The sequence below is a fragment of the Haliotis rubra genome, unplaced genomic scaffold, assembly GCF_003918875.1.
Source record: "Haliotis rubra isolate DU_JTF1 unplaced genomic scaffold, ASM391887v1 Scf54, whole genome shotgun sequence".
NCBI classification, from domain to species: domain Eukaryota; kingdom Metazoa; phylum Mollusca; class Gastropoda; order Lepetellida; family Haliotidae; genus Haliotis; species Haliotis rubra.
This window is the reverse complement of record NW_025767235.1, coordinates 2,960,845-2,984,428: the sequence shown is the minus strand read 5'-3', so window position 1 is coordinate 2,984,428 and position 23,584 is coordinate 2,960,845. Positions and strand designations below refer to the sequence as shown.

General features: G+C 37.3%; 1 protein-coding gene across 1 annotated transcript; it reads right to left on the bottom strand.

Moving 5' to 3' along the window:
• Positions 1 to 795: 795 nt before the first annotated feature.
• LOC124253356 (enhancer of mRNA-decapping protein 3-like) lies at positions 796 to 22,796 on the bottom strand. The gene is made up of 10 exons (XM_046687106.1): positions 22,667 to 22,796; positions 21,881 to 22,046; positions 20,882 to 21,213; positions 19,073 to 19,086; positions 18,707 to 18,855; positions 17,976 to 18,087; positions 16,871 to 17,195; positions 15,335 to 15,488; positions 14,019 to 14,236; positions 796 to 13,068 (listed from the first exon to the last, which is right to left on the bottom strand). Exons 2-10 carry the CDS (start codon positions 22,042 to 22,044, stop codon positions 12,743 to 12,745), a joined length of 1,794 nt encoding a protein of 597 aa, XP_046543062.1. The 5' UTR covers positions 22,045 to 22,046; positions 22,667 to 22,796; the 3' UTR covers positions 796 to 12,742.
• Positions 22,797 to 23,584: the final 788 nt, after the last annotated feature.

Genomic DNA, 23,584 nt, shown 5'->3' with positions numbered 1-23,584 from the left:
TAGCTTTGGTTTTATTATAAACATTGGTAAATATTCAAACACTTTTACAATCAACAAGAATTTTCAAAATAATTTGAATAATGGTAATGATATTAATAATTTTACCAAAAGAATCTTTTAATAATGTACACCTCATCAAACCTTTTGGCAACATCTAAATATCAGTGTATTACAGATATCTTTAAAAATACTCATGAGGCTTGATAATTGCATTGCTATCCTCAATATCTCCAGGCCCCGATTTCTCAAAACAAACTTAAGTCTTAGTTTCGACTTAAGTTAGAGTTTTTACTCAAATTTGAGAAAATGCATTTCCCAAAATGAACTAAAATCGATATTAAACTCAAACATAGTAGACGATTTGAGTTTGGTGGATAGGTTACTTAAGTTGTTTGGGCTTTTTTATTTAAAAAATGCAGTTGAGTTAAAAATTCAGCTGTTTCAAATTGTCCAACTCAGTTTGAAATTTGAGTAAAAACTTAAGTTTGTTTCGAGAAATCTGGGCCTGGGCTGGAATTTTATAAAACCATCACCTAGATTCATTCCCATGGTTCTCACAATCTCAAATTATCTGCCCCTGATTATGATTTGCCATTTGGATCAGTTTAAGTAAACTTAAGCTCAGTATTATTCGTTACACTGCTATACTGAGTCTAACAAACCCTAGTAGAAGGTCGTGTCAGCTAACCTTTGAGTGACCCATGACCATCCAGTCAAACACGAGGTGGCAGAACGGATAAAACCAATCAGACAACTATTTAGGGTTTGGCGGCACTTACAAAATGTTTTCTCTTCCCCTGGTCACCAACACTGATCTCTCAACAAACCAAAATCCGCATAGAACACAGATATTTGACCTGCAGTATATATGCTTAGAGGTTTCCAATGAGATGGTTACTATTAACTTATATTTCCGCACGATGACATCCTGGAACATTGACAAAAACGCTATTTTCATCAACTGTTTACTCACTGCTGTGAATAATGGCGTTATCTATGTGTATCACTCTGAAGCGATCGTGCGAAAAATAGCATTCGGAATTGTTCGAGTACAAACGTTTTCGGGGTAAAAGTTCAAACGGAATGTGCGAATGTTAACTTTTGCGATTTGATAAGCTGTGTTCTGATTGGTCAATTCAAAAGGTTAGCAGACGTGACCTTCTACTACAGTTTGTTAGACTCAGTATAGCAGTTTAACGAATAATACTGAGCCTAAGTTTACTTAGACTGCTAGTTGGATTGGCTATGCTGCTAGGTCTAGATATACCAACCATAACATTACACACCAGCCTCAATGATGAGATGGCAATGTCTGCCCAAAAGTTGTTGTGAGTTTGGTTTCTGTGTAACACAGATGACCTCCCTAACCATTTCCCTCAGGAACGTCTGAGTGGTGGATGAAATGTTAATGAAAATCATAAGCAGGTAATTTGAGACTGCAGGGGTCCATGTAGGTTCACTGAAGTGAGAGCCCTGGAAATATTGAGGATATTACACCCCATACAATGCTAAATATGGTATTTCAAAGATTTACATTTAGATTTAGTCCCTGCTAACATCCTGGTAATCCTCAATGTATGGTTGTATTGTTCAAGCACTTTCATCTCACTGAAAGTCATATCACTTTCATTCAATAAACAAAGAAACCACACCTAGATAAGACTTAAACACTACAAACATCTAATCACAATAAATTATTGAACAAAGCTGGACTCCTTAGAGGAGTTTAGGTACATTCATCAACAGAGACAAAAGGACAAATAAAAAGTTATATTCAAGTTAAACATATTGATAAAACAACTTCCACTATGAAGCATGAACATGCTACTGACAATGACCTCTAAAATTGTATTCAACTCAAAACAAGTTAAAGGACAGCCATAACAGATTAACTACAGCCACGTAAGTAAAATATCCACGTAAGACAAGAAGCATCCATTCCTTCTGTAATACAAGGTATCATGGGAAGACTGGAACTAGAGTGTATACAACATAAGGGATGAACACTTCCTGCTCATGTAGGCTTGGATTAGGCCCTAATTGAGTCTTACAGCTGCAACAGAGGGGAAACAGCACGACTCTCTCATTATCACTGATGTAACACGTCTACAAACTGACATCATTGAAAAAATATTCCTACTGTATTCTTTGGAACAGATTTATCCTTTCTTTCATAATTACTGTTCATGGATCATTGAGATAAACATTTGAAAAAGTTTAGTGAAGAAATGAAATAAAATGCAGGTTGACATATGCTGACTAGAATGACACATCAATCAAAAACATCACAATACCATACAAATATTGATATGTACTGTCATTTTCTCGTTGAAATGTTGATGCTGACTAAATGGGTTACGGATTAGATATTCTTGTTATCAAGTACATTTCTGTACAAGTCTGTGTAAGTGAAGTTAAGCTGAGTTTCAGTCAGGAATATCTCAGTAATGTTATCAATAAAGAAGCTGAAAGAGCATCCCTTTTCCTTGTCTAAAGACTGAAGTCCCAGCTCAGATGGAATTGAGCAAATAGGGACTTATAATAACTCTAAAGTGTGGTTTACAAGACAAACCTGAAGAGGTCTATTTCTTAACTCATGTGACCCCAAATAATTTCACCGTAATCAACGTCCAAAATAATAACCATTCCAACCTTACAACATTTAAACACAAATTTCAAGAGGTACGACAAAAATGTTACAGACAAGCGGTGATCAGCAAAGATCATAATGACCTTAGTGACCCATGACCAGCAAATACACATAACAAATGTTCCTGTACCGGAAGAACTCTGGTTAAATGCAGCATACAGTCATTACACGCAGTCAAACATTGTTTCCACTAACCCATTCTACACAGATGTGCACCTTCATTCTGCAGTTACCTTTCTCATGGAGTTGAATCATGATGTTGGAAACCCAGATTTCACCAGTCAAAACCATTGGTCGACAATATACAAATTGGAAACAATGAATGATAAATGACAGTAGTATATTCAGTTAAACATCTGTAGTGTGACAATGACTGACAAGACTAGTTCTAGTTCATGATTATGCAGTAGTGATATGTAGCGACATAAAGTCCATATTCCAAGCTTCCCCGCTTGAAAACATCAGTGAACAAAAGCGAAAAACACAAAAACGTTTCCAGAATCATCTTCTTCATAATCCTGCACATGAAGCTTGAGCAAATAATGATTACAGAGTCTATCAGGCCAACATTTCACAAAGTGATCTCACGGCTATCATACTTTAACATTGGCTGACTATAGCCTTTCATGCTCAGACTACTTGGTGTTAAAGGGCTCAGGCTGGCACACAACAGCCTCTGGTTCAGTCATCACTTGTTGGGCAGCCTCATCACCCAGGCCCAGTGGATAGACCATTATTCGAGCAAACACCCAGCATCTGCAATTTGTACAAGTGAATATTGCTTTCAAGCTCCTCTCCGTGAATTTCACATATGGAAGGACATGAAGTGTTGTTAAAATCTATATATCAAAATGTAATTCAATGATAGTATGGCGATGCCTCATCTGTCAATGATACCTTGTCAGAAATGGGTGGTGAGGAAAGTTAAGATAGTTCAAGCAGAGGTGGTATTCTTAAATGACAATGCTTAATTTCTTGAGGTAACTAAGGTGCATATATCTGAATGTGAATCCTAACTGCCAAGCCAGACATGAATCTGGGTCCAGCTAGGTGTTGGCTAGTTGTCACAGGATGATGTTACAGGAGGACAAATCTAGCATGTGCCATTCGGAATCATGATGAAATACATGAGGAATAGCATAACTGAAAAGATATTGCCCGTACTAGTACCTAAGTGGCTACACTTTAAGCCTAGTTTGGCAACAGTGGTAATCAAAAATTATAAAGAGGTCCACCAAAACTATAAGCACACACAAACAAAAAGGCAAATCCGTAATCATGTTATAGCCAACGAAGTACAAATAGAACAGTAAACAATAAAATGCTTTCACTTTAAAAAGTTTTCAGATTAAATCTGCCATTACATACTTTTGCAATACAAGTCTATGTACGAGACTAGATAGATGAAATGGAAGCATAAATGAACGCAGCAATGACTGTATTTTGAAAGAACAAAATGGCGGTAAAGATGTGCTCTGTGATAGAAATGTCATCTCCCCGTACACCCAGATGTTTTTTATCTACACTACTTTCCATTGGTTTCTCAGCATGGAAGATCAGCCACAGATACACCTGTAGTATTACATCAACCTCATTAACATCAGATCTTCATTCTAATACAATACCTATCTGAGTGAAGATCTGAGGACAGTTCATGTTAACTTTTAAACTACTCAGTACTGGGGCTTCAAGACACTCAGTACCCTGCATATCTGATGTCTTGAAAACAAACTTAAACAAGAAGGTTCAATAAAAAGAAAAGTAAGGTGGTGCCATTTTAGTCTTGGGAATATTTAACACATACTGTCTTTTCTGAGTACAATGGCATCTACAGCCTAAAAGGGAGTACCATTAATGGACTATTTGTGCTGTATTCAGGTTGTCATTTGTAAACATCAATGCTTCTGAATTGAGGTGGAAGTCTCAGGATCTCATGCATCCCCCATTCAGTCAGGTGGTCAAATGTCACTCGCTGCTCACCTGATGCGACTTTCATTAGACGTGTCCCCAAAACTTAGTGCTAAGAGGTATCATAGCAGAGAAATAACTCTGAGATCAATGAGATTCTTACAGGAAACCTATTGATAAAGTAACACGATGTTTATGTGTCTTGTAGAAGTGACAGTGTAGATAATCAACCTGATCTCTGAGGATGGATGGCCATAGGGTGACAGGAAGTTCATAAGTAAAAAATCTTGTAAATTCATGTAATGCAGAGATCATTTGAACATACAATGGATATGTACAATGTGACGAGCCTCAGAGATTGGATCCTCCATAACCTTGTATTAATAAGGAAGATTGACACAACAACACATGACAACTACCAACACAGCTAAGTCATCAATTACATTCACGGTGCGCACCCCCCTTTTGTCCTAAAAGTTTATTAAATGACCATTGAAACTCGGGTGAAAATGAAGTGTGCACCCTTGCTTTTCTCAATAGTGTGCACCCCCCCTTTCTCAAAAAGCTGTATCCGCCCCTGGGACTTAATTCATGGACTGTGAAGAAAACAAAAGCCTCTTGTCAACTGAAAGGGCTGAAATGTGTTAACGAGCTAAATGGCAGAACCCCAAAAGTTTCAATCATCCATTGTAAAATAGTCCTCCCAACTTGATTAGTTCTACGACTTGTATTTTCTGCATGCAAGATGACAGTGATATGGATATGACATTCCTAAAACACTCTCGGTTTCATCTTCATCCCTTACTATAACATGTACATTTAAATATTTGCACATCACCACAAAAACATCTAACATTACTCAAAGAGCTATCATTAAAACTGACGAGATAAAAACCACACAGAAAGACACACATGATAACTGGAAGTGTGTGAACAACAGCTTCCCCAAACACAATGAATCCAATTGCAACATATGGCACAGTCAGATCAAATACCCTAATAACGTAGCCCAATGACTACCTCTACAGGAAAACACTTCATCTCTTGGAAAACTCAATACAAGGGACATATTTCACTGCACTTTAAGGCAACATGTTTTGATTTTGAGTTGTAGAGCAAATGCTCATTGCCATTTTAGTCACATGTTATTCGTATAATTATCTCATTTTGGTCGCCTTAGTTTGGATGCATCAAAGGGAGACAATTCCCCCAAAGCACTAGCTGCCAGAACAAATGCCACGCACATATCTGTCAAATCACCTAACAAAGCAAGTTGATGAAACAGTGACATTTCTAAATGAGCTCCTATTGTCAGTGGCATTCAGTTGAAGTGATGATATTGTTTCCAGAAGGCTGTCATTACCATGTTGTGAAAAGGGTGGACATGACTATTTCCCAACAAGTACATTCATGGGAAGGAACAAAGATTGAACATTTCAATATGATACATCCCAATGGTTTCGCTAAGAAACAGTGTCATCCAGCCAGTGATAATCAAGCAATGCTTACACAATATTGTCATCTTAACAACAGTCCTGGGCCTAGATTTTCGAAGCTCTCTTAGCGCTAAGATAGTTGTAAGTGCCATTCATTAACATTAACTTACAACTATCTTCGGCTAAGAGAGCTTCCAAATTCTAGGCCCTGGATTATCTGTCCTGGCAGAGAACTTGTTCTCACACATCTAATCTGCTGCCATCCATTACAAGTAATGCTTGTGTATTATCTTAACTGGCTTCGTGTTACCAGTGTAGGCAAATCGTTACCTAAACATTGCACACCTGTTGTCCTGGTAAGCAATGGTATATATGTGTACAACAACAGTATGATAACAACATCTATGTTATTGAATCTTGTATGAACAACCAATACCCATTCAAAAGGTTGTTATTTTGCATTGAGACTGAAATGCTTGGATGATATCATTCAAGCAATACTTATTACATAATGGCTGACATTACTGATGAAATAAGCCAATCCAACACACTTGGCGTCAAGAGCCGACAATTAAGTAGATGAGGTACAACATTCAAGTTCCAAAACAATCATTCCCAACAACATTGGGCTTCTTCCTGTGCAAGTGTTTCTGTAGTTCTGCAAATTCTTTGGCACTATGATAAATCGGACGCTTCAATCAAACACTGTATTCATTTGCAGTTTCTAAAATTACTCCACTGTGAAATTTCACCTGAAACATCCAATATACAATGACAATATACAATAAAGACTTCATAAGTCATATTTCTGTACCAAAGTACACATATCACACACATATATAATAGGAATATACCATGTATTACGCTATTCCTAATATATGATATTTATGATATGACACTTGGTCAATAATCTCAATTTGTCACATTCACAGTTTATACACAGCCTCTGCTGTACTTGTTGATCTTATGGAGTAAAGTTTCACACAAGGCCTATAATGTTCAACGAAATCATAAACACAGCTCTTGATTGTTGGAAGTTGTACAGCTAGCAGACTTTTTACAGATGCAGCCATGCCTGTCCTGGCCACCCTTAGTACGAGGCAGGTCTTTCATGGAGTCCACAATTTAAATGGAACCCAACCTTCACTAATCTGGCAAGTTAAGCATGGAAATGACTCAACTCTTGTGACCTCAACATTCATCTTTTAAGTAACCAACAATGTGACTCATAGAAACTGACCAAAGAAGTATTGCAACTGTGCCAGCAATTTCATAAAAACAAACATGAGGAAACTTCAGCCTTTCCACTAAGCATGAAACTGAAGCAAAAGGCACTGGCAATCTCCACCTACGTATGCATGAGCATTCACATTTCAATGAAAATACTTGTGAGAATTGGACAGCTATGAACATGATGAATTATAACACACAAACCTGACAACATGTTTTCTTAATGGATAACCAGCTCTGTCTGAGGATATCCTATCATAATTGTCAACAAGCTTGGTTAGGTTTGATTATAATGACTGAAAGACCCCCACAGTCTAAGACACTACATGTTGACAAGCCTCAGGCACTACCATGCACACAGGGTACATGTAACATGGTTATGTTCCTACGTCAATCATACATCCCTGTATGTCCTTGTCCCATAGCCTGGCAGTAAACTGAAGAACACCCATCCATGTATCCAGCGTAGGATGACACCTGGTGACTTTAGGTATGTTGCAGTATGGTTAAAACACACAGGTTCAGCATGGGGCATCACTTAGAACACCAGGTCATCTCAGTGCCTCAGTTATCCAACCTTCAGTACATGGCTGTTCTATCACAAATATCTTTGTCTTTCCATGCCTGTTATACTACAAGTTTTGTTCTCTAGCATCAAATCATTCACTTGCTTTCAACATTTCAATCAAAGTTCAAGCATACATCCAATGTCATATATATATATTCTCCTTGGTCCCTCACTCTCAACTGGTATGTTACATTGAGAAGGAACAGTCATCATCCCTTTAATGTTAATGACAATACACTCATCAAAGCTGGACATTGGAGGGAGGTGAAACTATCACAGTGAGTCTGATCTACCTAATAACAGTAGTTTTGGCAAGAAATTTAGAAATCAGTCTTGACTTTTCTAATTGTGATTATTGTTGAGACAATAAGAGACCCCATAAATGCAGGAAAGAGTGTTGTGTTCATATGTTTCTACAGACGGTGGGAAGATTCCTGGGTCACTGCAACAGAGTTGCCATTGAGAGAGTGGTAAGAAACTGGCAGGACCAAGGAGGTAAGATAGCATGTCCAGCACACTCCACATTTAGTACATAAATATACATATAAATGTGTGAATATTCATTCTAAAATAACGTTTCACACAAACCATGGAGGTTCAGTTGCCTCATGGACCTTCAATCAAAACGACAGAACAAGCAGATTGCTGTCTGTTCTGAACATAACGCTGTGTACTGTTGCTTCAGCCAACACTTTCAATCTCATGTCAGCAACACAGCAAAGCCCTGATCTAATGTCTTCTATATTCGTGTTCCTCTTATAAAGTTCATGATGATCAAATGAGTTCTGGAACACATGAGTTCTTTAAACACCTTCTTGTGACAGAATTCCCTTTCCTCAAAAAGGTCTTGTCACTTTCCTCTTCACTGAAGCTGGATGTCACAAGCTTTCAATACATTCCCTTTTAAATCAATGCACATTCCTCCATTGCCATGGCTATCTGGATTCCTAATTGGAAAACGTGTCACACTCTGAATCTGGTCCATACTATCCTTAGTATACGAACATGGCAGTGGTCAAAACAAAATACCTTCAATCAATGATGAAGTTCAAAACAGTACAAGCAATCATAAATCTGCAAACAACTCCAAATGTCTCATGGCTTGCTTACCTGTCAATAAATGAAAACAATTTTTGTCTACTTTTTTTTCAATGCCTGTATACAAAGACATCTTTTTTTGTAAAAATATTGAGAAATCTTTCACAAATTGCATAAACCTCAATCACAGAATACATAATATTCATGACTCCCCCAAGAAATTCATTTTCAAAGTTTCAAACATCACAAAAGAGTAATCACAAAGTACTGCAGCACTCTCTTTCCATCACTTACATACACAACAATTGTATCATTCAAAACAATACTGCATAGGTGGCTCAGGCCATCGTAATACATAGATCAGTAAAACTGAACATATTCATATCAATAAATATTTTTTGGGTTTTTGTATTAATGTAAAATATAGATCTCATTTGCAAATATGAATATGTTCAAGGTTTTGCTAAAAGTTGATGGTGAAAACAGTCAAATGAAAGCGAGGCCCTTCTCTACAATATTGTATGCAATATGGTATATTGTTATTCAGCTGCGAAATGTGATATTTTGGCATTTTCAGAGCTGTACAAGGACTAACTACATACAGGATATTGTACATGTGTGAAACAATTTTGCCTGACCAAAAGTCTCCAATAAGCATTTAAAAGTGTTTACACTGTTGACTATTTACAAGACTGCGGACAGCAGTTTGGTTCACACATGTAAGCTGTACAACATTTGGTGAGGGCACTACTGTATACAGAACAATGGCTGCAATATACAACAGATTGAGTGCAGTTATCTACCTCAGTTTTACAAAAACATCGGATTCTGCAATAGAAAACTGAAATATTCTTGTCAATATGTTTCTAACCTACTTAAGATGAAGACTATTACCACATTGAAGGAGTTATTTTCCGTTTAATAAAAAACCACCTATCATCTGTATAACACTATAAAAGTAACCAAATTTTTATTTTGACTGAGCTTTATAATTATGGATTTCTGTCACCATGATTGTCGTACAGCAACATAAATGGTCATTATGTACAGTAACCTGCTTTACAGCTGAACATGAAGGTAAAGTTTAGCCATGTTATAACCTATTTTAAACATAATATAATAATATCACTGTAGTTCTTGTTTTGAAATTCTTGACAAAAACAGAAAGACCTTGCCACAAAGATTTACAAAGGTATTCATCCAAGAAGTGCTACCATCTAGCCAGACTGTAACATAAGCTCCAGCTGTGGTAAAAAGGTGTCCTACTTGTTGTAATAATGGTTGTTGTCGTCATTAACTTCCCCGTTTCACAAACAACAGACTGGAACTTTACTGTTACAGCACACAAACCTTGTAATTCACAGGTTTCACCATTGCTATCATACAGACTCTCAAATATTTCATTATATTAGTTTCAGTGATGTTGTGCAGTATGTCTTGATCACAACCAACAAAATTCCTACATTCAGCATGTTCGAAGAGAGATTAATACTTGACTGCAGCCCCATATACTATCTGCCAAATCTGTTCACACTTAAATTTTACAAAGGAGATATTGCTTTACCGTTCCATTAGGCTGTGGCACTTCCTTAATAGTTAGACCCAATCTGAAGTTCTTAGATGAAACAAATCAACAACTGACAAAATAATAATAATAAAATTCCAATAACATTAAGCATCTGAGATTATGAACATTCGAATAAATGTGTATGCATCATATGGTGAACATATTCACATACACATTGCAGTTGATCTGGAAAGATGTTTTTAACCAAGAACATACATTGTTTGGATGTGCACTGTACATCGATAGTAGAGCACACACACCTCAGCTGGACTGACAAATATACTCTCTATATGATCAAAACAAAACTATGTTTCATGTTGTGGAATCGATGACAAGGAAACAATGTAGTAGATATATTACATACATCACAAGCACTTGAATAACAAATATACCGGTTTAGTATTCTTAACTTGACACATAGCTGTATAAATATGAAATACACCACTACACAAATAAGTGGACATGATTCTAAGGAACATCGTGAACATAATGTTCAGAAATGAAAAACAGCAATCTCTGATTATCTGAAAATATCATTCTCCACCATAGTGATATAAATGTTGGTCATGATACATAGCTGGAATGTTCCAATATCAAGTACATGTATATACACACAATGGGGCAGATGGTAAAAATAGACCACAGTAACAAGAGTAATGGTCTCAGCTACTCATGTCAATATTCAAATCAAAAATGGCATAAACTGTACAAAGAATATTCCGAAATAATTCAAACATTGTTAAAATATATCACACATATCAACATGTTCAAAATAAATCAACATTTTGTTAGTTAAATTCAAATGAAAACTTCCAATTAGCTGAACACTGATCTTCATATTTGTACTTTGAAAGGGAATTCATTTTCCAACAGAATGACATGGGTTACTCATTATGAACAAATGGATCTGTGGGGACATAGAATTCAAAGAAGATAAAATATTTTCCGAGTAAGTTACAAAACTGCCACATGAAAAATATATTTGTTGAAACTATCACATTTTTTAACAAACTGGCATCAGAGTTCATGTTCAGCTAATTGATAAATGTTAAAGGGTTAAACAACAGTAACCCATATTCTGTTTTCAGAGTAGATGCTGTCAGCAGAGCATGGGTTAAAGCAAAACCAAAATTGTTAAAATGGTAACTTCTATGACAAGAGTTAAAAGATAAAGTGACTATTGCCTTTTCCCTGTTCAGAATAACAACAATAATTTGGAGGTATGTCCAACACATGAAATGTCAAGGTCGTATGCTATAAGCCACTGACATGTTTCTGGGACGGGAAACAAGTCAAAGTTCATCACAATAATACATTTTCTGTTGGATGTCAGTGAAACCTCCTCTTGGGTCTATAGAAATACATCATCATCTATATGGCACTGGTAACCAAGTATTTCATCAATACCATTTCTCCAACCAACATTAAAGAAATGCTTTCAGGTAGTTATTAATTAATAGCATTGCGTTATTTAGCAGTTTGTATCAATGATTGATGCAAGGGATAAAATATCATCTGTTTATGAGACAGAAAGCTGTAATACTGTCGCTCAACTGGTCAAAATAGAATCCACAAACTGCAATAAAAAGGGATGAGCATCAATTTCATACACCGATAGATAGTAATATTACCATGTTACGAAATCTTGATTAATGGTAATAATACTTACTACATGTAATCTTCCATTGTTATATAAAAGATCAAACACTGAACACTGAATAGGGCTAAGTTATTATCACTGTTGTTTGTTTTGATAAAATATATTCTGATTAATAGTCTGTCATGACTGTACAAAATATGTTTTGATAGTAAAAAATCCCATACCAAGGTAGAGAACAGTGTCCATCAACAAAAGAGGAAGGATGTGTGTGTCCTATTCATGTGTTCAGTAAGATGGAAGGGACACAAGGTTTCAGCTCCTTAGTTAGTCACAATTTACACAGCACCATAAATGCACAGTTACACTGAAAAAGAGATGAACATGGATAAAATATACAGTCATATCATCTCTTTGCTACAATGGTTTAAAAAACTAGTCTATTTTAGATTGGGACTCAGTATCTCAAAGCACTTCACATTATTTCGTAGCAAATCACAGGAACACCAGACTAACAGGTTACCCTGAAGATTCAGTCAGTTCATGTACAGCTGTCTGTTATTTGGTATATTTGTCATACATCTCCAAGAGTGTTAATGTTCCCTGAAAACTGAAGATATGCACAACCATCAGTGTAGAAGAAGCTGAAACATGTTCCTGCTGTTGGAGACAGCCGTGCATGTAAGTACATAGGTATGTTGTGTGCCTCTTATTGCACATCGGCAGTTCCAGTCTACCTCTTTGTCAATCACCTTCTGTGGAGTGGAATAACAAACTTATGACTAAATGGGGACACGTAACGAACACCTGATTCCACAAACACCTTCTTGGGGAGCCCCAGGTCACACAGGTACATCTGACTTGCTGCATTCTTCAGGCTGAGAGGAAGACATATTCCCAGGCTCCATTTGGAGTCAAGTGCAGCTCCCTCTATGGGTGGGTCTATGGCAAGACAGGGAGCCCGCTTGTTACGAGCCCACTCTGTGAGACTTTTGTACCACGACTGATCCTTAAGATTGGGGTTCTCATGGCTGTCAAGGGCATTCACTATCATGTCAGGCATGGTAGGTAGTTCTAAACAGAAAGAAACAAATACATTTTCCTAGCTTGAACATAAACATAATGGACAATTCATTATTACCGGTACCTGTATATATTTAAGTAACAGAAATTTGCTCTTGTACTTTAGTCCTTGGCAAACCGCCCAATACTTATGGTCATAAATTAAAGGATCAGTAAACATTTCTCAATTTATCATTATTTTATCTTTACATGGACTAATGGGCGAAAAGTGTTTTTTGTTTTGTGTTTCTTTGCGGATGTATATTTCCCAACACATTTCAAATCCTCTGGAGAACTAAGGCCTAAAAAAAGATGTTGTGGTTCTGATTACCCAACTGACCCTTGAATTCTGGTGCTAACCCTACATTTTTTAAGCAGTATGAATAATATAAGCTTTCATATAACATTGCTTTTTCCTGGCACCGAGGGACATCGGTTATTCTGATAGAGAAAGTCGACATGATGGCCGCAAGCTTGATTGAATAAACAATTACACATTGATAAATGTGTTATTAGTTCATACTTTAATTCTAAAAAAAATGTAAAAAAGAAATCCTACCTACACTAAATTTTAAACAGGTGTAATCGGAACTACATTTGTTTTTAACTGTCCTAAGTAATGCCACCTTTTGATATGTCTGCAGCTGATGTTTTAGAAAAGGCCTACTAGTAACCGCAAAGATGGAACAAGTGACAATTCTCTGCCTAAATGGCTGACTCTCAGGCAAAGTGTTCAACTAACAAAATCTGATTATAGAAATACATTTACCTACATATAATGCTGAACACAGGTTATAAGAACACCCACAATTGGAAGCATGTATGTTGACAGTGAAATACCTACCAGATATTGACAGATTAACTCTCGTCATATGACAAAATTGTGTGTTCTTCAACGTTTTTTGAGTACTATACATTCAAGACAGAATATTTTAGTTGGTAATTTATTTGATGTGTATCACCTTTGGTACTGGAAGTTTTCTTCCCATCACAAAATTCAAAAAGCTGGAGCTCCTTCTCAAGAATTTGGTTCATACGGACAAAGTTTGGCACAAAAACAATTGTTTTAACATTGTGGTTGGCGAGATGCCTTGCACAGCTGATGCCTTGGGCTCCCTGTGTGTGTGGTCCGCACAACACAATCACAGTCGGCAACTGGTGGTCGTTCTGGGGATTTAGTCTGCAGAACCAAAACAGTACTTCATTCACAACATAATTACAATGTTAAGGTTACATAAATGGTGACAAAACAGTGAGAGAGAGACTACGGTTTTACGCCGCTTTCGGCAATATTCCCATAATATCATGGCAGGGGACACCAGAAATGGGTTTCACATTTTGTACCCATGTGGAGAATCGAACCCGGGTCTTCGGCGCTTAACCACTAGGTTACCCCACCTCCCCGACAAAACAAAGATAATCTAAGCACTCTGACGATAGTGATCTCTTCTGCTATACAATAACAGATTTTAACAGTACAATGTGTGAGTTTGGTTTTACGCCTTTCTCACAGATTTTAACATTGTATTTCAGTAACTAAGCAAAGCCTGAAATGATACAGGACATTCTACTACCTTGTAGACATTTTCAGTGAGAAATGGGTAATGTGCTGACAGGAATGGGTAATGTGCAGACAGGCCAGTGATCATGATAAGTATAACCCTGGCATTTAAACCCATCATCACAGAAATATGCTTGGCAAATGAACAACTCAAAAACTATTTATATGCTACATGTCATACAGATTTTGACATTTACCATAAAAAATGACAAGGAGTGGTCACTGAAAAAAAGAACTAGAAATGGATGGCAAACTGATTGATAGCAAACTGATTGAATGAATGTTGTTAAAACAACAAATTCAGAAGCAATCGAGCGACATCAGCAAGATCTGAGCGAGTTGGCTTTAATGCTTTGAACAGTATTCCAGTTATATCACTGTGTCAGCTTAATGTGAGAGGATGAAGCAGGTTTCAGGTCTCCAACTCTTGTGACACCCACAGTAAATGTATGGGGCAGACAAACCTCGGAACATTATCAGAGCAAACAGGGAATCAAACCAAGAAATACATCACCAAGGGACACAACTCTGCACAGCAACTGGGACAGAAAAGACCCCAAAAAGCACTTATGCTCAATATTCACATTTGGTGTATCGTATTTAGCACAAGCTTGGGTCGTTGTTTGCTCGTGTGGTATCAGTTGAAACTTGAGAGCCAAAATTTGTTATTTTAAACACAAGGGCAATGACTGGAACACCACCAGGTGTCTGACCCACCTGTGACTTCCCCCAAGTAACTGAAGCACCATCTCACTGGCAGACCTCCCCACCATCTCAATCTGCCGGTCCACACTCAGACCACACTGTTCAGCAGTCGACAGGATCTTGTTCCGCAGCTGGTATGTGATGCTGGGCACCACTAAGCCAGCATCTGGGTCATCACCACAGAGTGTAAGTCATAGAACTACGGATGTCATGCATCAGAATGTTTAGTAAACCATATAATCTAATAGGTATCACCATATATTGATGCTTATTTTCATAACATGACAGTACATTCGAGAGACAAAATGTAAATTTGCTGAATTAAGAAGATTGAGCCATATTTCTGAACAAAATATTAACATTCAAAGAACATTGTGAATCATTGTGTTGTTTAGGGTAAACTGACTTTATTCAACTTCTTTACTATCCATATTGCAACTGGCACATGTTGAACAAGTTCTGTAATCAGAAATGTTGCTTACAGATTGAACAGTGTTTTTGAAGACCAGGTGGGTAAAATTAAGTATAAAACATTTCACTAATTAAATACCACTGTGAAATAATAACTAGTAGATATCATGAACTTAACATAAAGAAAATCAAAGCCAAACATTTTGAAAAAGGTGATTAATTCTGATAGCATGGCTTCTATTACAACACAGAAAATATTTTCAAAAACCATAATGATGGGCGAAAATGAGGATTGACGAGTCACCGCCTCGGTCATGTGTAGGGCTGGGACGATTCACCAATGAACCGCGATACATTTAAGTTTGATACAGCTATTGTATCGTCGACCGGTCAGGGGTGGAAATAACTTTAAAATTGCTAGTGTACTCAGGTACAGTGGGACATGTAAAATCACGTGCCCTGATAATATTTCCACTATACCGGCCGTTTTTTTGTTGATTTTTTAAATAAACAACATAATTAGTATTGGAAAGTCAACTGGACACGGTACAGTGTGATATACAAATTTGCTTGCCCGACAGAAAAAAACACTGGACTCGGGCGTTGGGCAATGGGTTATTTCCACCCCTGCCGGTGTACTGATACAAAACGATACACAACGTTTTTTTCAAAACAGTATTATCTTAAACATGTTAAGGTACTTATTTGGAGAAAAATATGCAAGTATGACAGGGTTACTTGTTTGTTTATAACAATAGAGTTATTGTTATACACAAATACCTTGAAATAAATCATTTTAAATCTTAATACTGTATCATTCTTTCAAGGTGTATGTATCATGATACGTATCGCATCGCAGGTAAAATATCGCGACACGTATTGTATCATGACGTAGTGTATCATCCCAGCCCTAGTCATGTGAGGTCAGTGCACATGCGACATGTGAAGGGTTGCATTTGGGCGAGATGTTTTTGCTGTTCTTGGGGAACATTTTCTCAATATATCAGTTAAGTGAGGGAGATGCAATTAGTATTAGTCAGGATAAGGAAAAATTGAATACTTTTCAATGTGTAAAATCTGATAGACCTAACCCACTAAGGTCAAAGCTGATCAATAGCCACTGTGATGTACACCTACCTGTGACAAAGTCGCCACCCCCTGATGCTGGCACATGTATCTGGCTCAGCTGCACAGGGCCAGACTGTAGGACATTCTCATCACAGCGGTACTTCTCACCCTTCTTGTCTGTCACACGGACAACCTCGGGGAACTGGTTTTCTATCTCTTCAAATACCGCCTTTTTGTCAAATAAGGCTAGGTTTTTTTCAAAGTCAAACTCCTTTGACAGAAACGATTCCACTGGGGCACTGAAACAGTCTTCACGTGGTGTATTCTTTCTGATGTTGTTTCGTCCATCAATCTTTCGTGGTGTGGTCGACTTTCGGCCTTTGAGTGTCTGAGACTAAAACAAGTTAATTATGTATCAATTCATCCATTTAAGTAGGTTACCCATATAAAGCACATAACTCAACAATGAACCATAGCATAATGGAAATTAAAGAAAAATAAATGTGACGCATGATGTTTGATAGGAGTTGAAGGGTGACAAAGTGGGCATAATTTGTGGATAACATCTTCATGTACAGCAGGTAAAAGGGAAGAATCATAAATTCTCAGACAAACCATATACTCTAATTTGAGAAAGATTCTAGAGTGAGTGAGTTTAGTTTTACGCAGCACTCAGCAATATAAAGATTCTTGACAACAAACAGGAGATTTAGTGAGTTTGAATTTACACTACTTTTTAGGAGTCTTCCAATTGTATCAAGGCAAGGGACACAAGAATTTGAAAAAAAGAATACCATTATTTAAATAATAGGTCTAACAATTCTCCATTTCATCTTTGCCAAACTGTGAATTTTGCCATTTTCACACAAATCTAACCTCAAACTTCAACAAATGTCATTTGCTCTGTCAGCTATCCCAACCACTTATTAGGTAAACCCCATCTAAGTGCACTATGAGGAGACACAGAGAGGACCCATGCACTTTTCGGCCATGAAATGTTTGCTGAATATGCTGCCTGAGACTTCCATGTTTCTCAGGACTTCCCAAATCAGTGTAGGGCCTCCTCATGTAGATTTGGGGGATCTTGGACTGACCAGGGAGGGACTGTTGTTGAAGTACATCACAAACAGGTCAAGATGTGGTGTATTCCAAGTTGTTATCAGTCTGAACATACTGAGACAGAAGGATGACTCCACAGACACAACCTTGTTCTTCTGTGACAGACACTCCCCAGATGTTCAGTTGGCTGGGTATGTGACTCTCCTCCAGTCTGCAGACGACTGAGTCTGCCAAACCAAATAGATGTGAAGTTACCTTACACAAAAGTGTGATTTCACATCCCATATGACATAGGTGTCCACAGCAGAAAGGACAAATGAGTGGAAAGCCAAACTGTCAGTTCCCTGTTTGCAGTCAGAGACATAAAGTGTACACAAGATGGTCTACCATCCATTGTGTGCTAGACAGGTGTGCTGTGGGGAACTAAGTGAAGCACTTGACTCTAATTAATTCAAAGACCCTGAAACAAATTTGATCAGGTGCAAATCTGGCAACTGTGATTATAGCATCGTGTAAAGTTCCCAAATGATTATTGCCAATCATAAATAAGCAGATTTCTCGATCACAGGTTTTGCAGTCAGGAGATTATGGAGGATGAATCTTGTATTCGGCAAGTTGTAATGTTTATCATGTTTATGATTTAATTCTGTCTAACAGTAGTATGATTACACAGTCAATCTTTTGTCAGACAAAATACTGAAAATCCTCCCCAACTAAACATGAGCTACAAGCCTGGTGAAGAAATGTATGTCTTAACTGTAGGCCCCCATTGTGGTGATATACATCCATCCTGCCTTGGTGGGCAATGGTTGAGGTTTATTCATTCAACTTGTCCCTATACCTCACAAATCCTTGGATAATCCTTTATCAGTCTTGAATGTTGGTGATTTTCTGGGGACAGTTTCTTGCCATACTTCAATGAAGATACCGACATTCAACCTCTCAAAGAATCCAAGGAGGTTAGAATGCTTGAAGGATGAATGAGTCTGATATTCCTGCAGAGATGGAGCATCAAGATGACGCTGTCCTGGTCTCAGGTCAACAGATAATACACCTTGGGTTCCTGTCAATCATGGTGAGTCTATATCAGCTGTAGGTGTTGAGAGTAAGCCCAAAGTCCCACAACATGTTCTAACCCATATACATGATTATATCAGTTACCCAGATACGTTCAAGAAATAAATGTTGTCTTTACTAAACCTTAGTTAATACTTGTGATGAATAAACTGAAAAATAAAATGAAAATGAAAATCACTGAAAAAAATTCATTCCCACACACACAACAAAGATGGCAGTTGGCACAATATGGATTTTACCTAAAAACTGATTGGGATGGCTGACAGTGAAGAGAACATCTGTGGGAAAATATGAAGTATTTATCAGTGTGATGAATGGTATAGCACATTTAAAAGAAAAACAAGGGATTCACAAATTGATTGAGTTTAGTTTTCTGTCACACTCAGCAATATTACAGCTATATGGCAGTGCCTGCCTGAGGCTGGCAACTTTCGTGTGGGGCTGCCTGAAAAATTCTCCACCTGCCCCATTGTCTGGCTGATAAATTTAAATATCTCCCTTTCGGAAGCTTTGTATAAATAACATGCGAGAAGATAAGGGTATCGTTTGAAAGCTGTAAACATCAATGACATCACCTTAACCTTGCCAGGAGTTGTAACAAGCGATTTATTGGAGAAAGATTGGTTTCTAATGATGCTTTTTTGAGCCACTGTCTGCTTTAAGGATTGTGATTGGTCAAAATCATACACGTGACCTAAGGCAGCCAATCATATTAAAGTGATGGATACCACCAGCATGAAGGAAAACATTTAGATTTAGACGCAAGTTTTGGGTAAAATCGTGCTATTGTGAACGTCTTGAGTAAAACATCGCTACCTATACATAAAATATGGAACTTTGTGGACGTATCATGCTAGGTTGCAGCCTGTGACAAAAAAATCCCATGCATGTGTTTTCGCATGAAAAATTGGGTCTGAGAGTGACGAAAACCGACATGTTACTTGACTAACATTACTTGACTAAAATTAGGTTGCATTGTCATGGATTTTAGTGTCTTTTTTTATACAATTTATTAGTATTGTGTAGATCTAAATCTAAACCATAAAAATAATCACAAAAAACTTCATAGATGTTCTTTACCCAATATACCAGTTCTCCGAAAAAATATTACAATACATATCATTTAAAAAGCGTATTGCAATATACCGGTATTACCGTGCAGTCCTAGTTACAATGAAATACATTTAATGTAAATGGTTTTAACTGGTGCCTTTCGCTATTAAAATTTTCAGAAAATATATCATTGTGATGATGTAAACCGATAAGTGGAATTGCAAGTTTAACAGGCTCTTTTCAAGTGTCACAGGCTGGGGAGGTGACTGTGAGTATTTCATGCTTGTTGTTTTTAATTTGCTGAGTTAATTCACATTTGAAACAATGATACTTGTTTGTTTTTTGTAAAATATTGCAATTTATGAGTCAAAAGTGCGGGCAGGCAAATTCAAGACGGGCGAGCAACATTTATTGGTCACCTGCCCGACTGTCTGGTTGAGTTTATTTCAATCACTGTGACAGGGGTCTGTAAAAAATCGAGTCTGTATCAGACAATCCAGTGATCAACATCATGAGCATCAATATACGCAATTGGGATACAATGACATGTGTCAACCATGTCTGCGATCCGATCACGTTAGTCACCTCTTATAACAAGCATGGGTTATTGAAAATCAATTCTAACCCAGATTTTCATGGGTCTTCACAAAGTGAACTTGTGGGTGATCAAAGCTGGGTCTTTAATCATTTTTTGTTAATTGTGCAAACTCTTCAATAACCGTGCCAGCACACCACCAGTTCAAAAGTGTGGGATGGCATTAGGGCTCCCGAGAATCAATATGCACACCATGTATAATGCAGAAATTCTTGGTGACAGTCTCTTTAATTTCTGACTAAGTTAAAGTACAGTTCCTTCAACAGTATACAGTCAGCTTTCAAGACTTTACTCACACGAACTGCGTCTCGTTTTCTGCTCACCCTGTTCCCTGGTAGGTGTGTGTCTGGCACTTCCGCTTCCACTATGGTTATAATAGAGACCATTGGAGTCGTGATAGTCCCGAGTTGGGGTAATTCTCTGTCCATTAGCACTATGTCTGCCATTGTGATAACCATTTGTGTGAATGTGATTGGATGGTTGAATGACCTTCACTGGAGAGGGACATGTTGGATTGACTGCCTCTTCAACCTCTTTTGACAGTTTTGATGGTGTGGCTTGTTTGTTTAGCAAGCATCTAGCCTCAGATGGAGACTTCAGAATCTTCAAATCTTTTATGTCTCCAGCACTGAAGACAAAAGAACATATCAAATGAATAATATTCATATTCACAACCATAAAGCATGAGTTTATCGCAAATGTTTTGAAATCTTATACTCATCATCTTCATTAGTGATCATAAATAACTGCAAGAGCTGCCACAGAGGTACTTTGTACAAGTTCCATGTTAGAACTGGTCCTCAGCAACCCATTCTTGTCATAATGACGTGACTAATAGCATAAGGTGATCGACACATCATCAAAATCATATCCCAAATTGGTAGATCGCAGAGGTCTATCAGTATCACTGGATTGTCTGGCCATGAGATGAGTATTTAGAGAGACTGATCATAGAATTGGAATATTGATAAGGAGGGCTTTAAACAACAAGCAGACAAAACTATGATCAATACGCAATTTTCCAGTTCTTAAACTAGTGTCAACGAAATTGATGACATTTTACACATTTTTCAAATGATAACATCACAAACATGCACTCACATACCCTTCACCCCAACATGCACACATTTTATATATTGACACCATGATCATCATTAAGATTATATATAAAAAATATTCCATTTCAAAATTGTTCACATTTTGTCTCTGCAACATGGTCAAAACCTACTCAATCCAACAGTTTCCAGTTAACTTTAAAAAATGCAAAAAATACACATGATAAACAGTCAACTTACTTGATTGTCAGCTCTGGAACTTCACATCTGAGGCCATTCCTGTAGGCTTTGAAGATGGTGAGAGCCTGTGTGACATTGTCAATTTTCCTCACCTGGCCTTGATATGTTCCTAAAGCCTCTCCACAGTCCAGAGACACAATGCTGCCCACCCATTCACAAGTCATGCCTACAGTAAAACAGCATTCATTATGATCATACGGGCATGATACGGCACACATTATCTGAAACCATTAGGAATCATAATCAGCAACTTTGCATTACTGAATATTGTGCAATAGTCAGGCAGCAAACAAAACCATACAGGAAAGTTTTATGTGACAACTTTGACATGTTTGTGTTTAGAATCCCTTTTCTGAATGTTCAATGAAATGAAACATTTATGTTTCAAGTAAATACCATTATTTAAAATATCTAGACTGTCTGGACAATGCTGGAATAGACAAGCATTTTCCGTCATATTTAACATGTTTAAACTAAGCAGACTAACCCTATCAAAATAGCAAAACAAATTGTCTTCCAATTATTGTCATTACCGTAATGGGCTATTGTGACTGGCATGGGAAATAGACGAAATGTACTTTAGAGCTATAGACCTAACTCATTCGATCTAAATAGTGGGACCTGTCAAACCACCAAACAACGAATCCAGGTGCACAGTCATTACGTGATAGTAAACAGACAAGATTTCAAAACAGAGATTTTGGGAGACAAAGGGACGGGTTCCCTCTTCTTTTTCGTATGTTTAGCAATATATATAATTAACTAGAAAATTCTTAAATGTACCACCTTTGTTATTAGTTGAAATATTCCGATATGAAGAGATATCTTCGACAATATTTCAAAATTGCACCACTTTCCACTTGATATCAAACAACAAACATGGCTTCCAATAACCCATATATCGCTTGTGGTCGTGATCAAATATAGTTAAAATACAGTCCTATTTAACTGGTGTTGTAGAGTTATAGACTAATACAACATAGAAATTACAATCAAAGTTAAGCAACACAAGTATAAATCTAAGATAGGTCCCAAGTATTGCAAACAATAGCAAAATGTATCATTGTCAATGATATAAGCGAAGAAAACAAACTTCCAGACCGACATCAGTTACTTCCCTTTTCATCTAATTTTCGTTTTGTTTGCTTGAAGTGTCCTTGACCTGATTTCGACTAATCTGGCACCCAGTTGTCAAATATTGTGGTGTATAAGGATGTCACACAAACACCGAATACGAAGGTCTTGAACATTTACTTCTTCAGAGCAATTTCTAACAATCCTGACTCCAATACTGAGTAAACACCAATGGTGCTGATAGCACATTACAACGCAGATACACACATCAACGTATATTAAGGGCAGACCCGTGATTTTATTCAACGAAGCTATCTTCTATAATGAATCCGTTGTCAATCCCCAAAATGAAATGTGGAAGGTGTTATCAATCAACCGAAATACATTGTTGATATTTTGCAACTAATGGCGTGACAGGTTGTTCACCAGTAACTAAGCCTGACAACAGAGCCAATCGGGCTTTATACGGATGACCCGACTTAGAAATGTTTGGCGACTCAAAAATTTGTTTACACAGTTGACCCGGTTTTTGAAATAACCAACTTCATACCCCTATATTAGTGTACATTTTGCCGATTATCACGATGTGGTGTATACAACTGAAAATGTATAAACACGTTTTCATGTTAT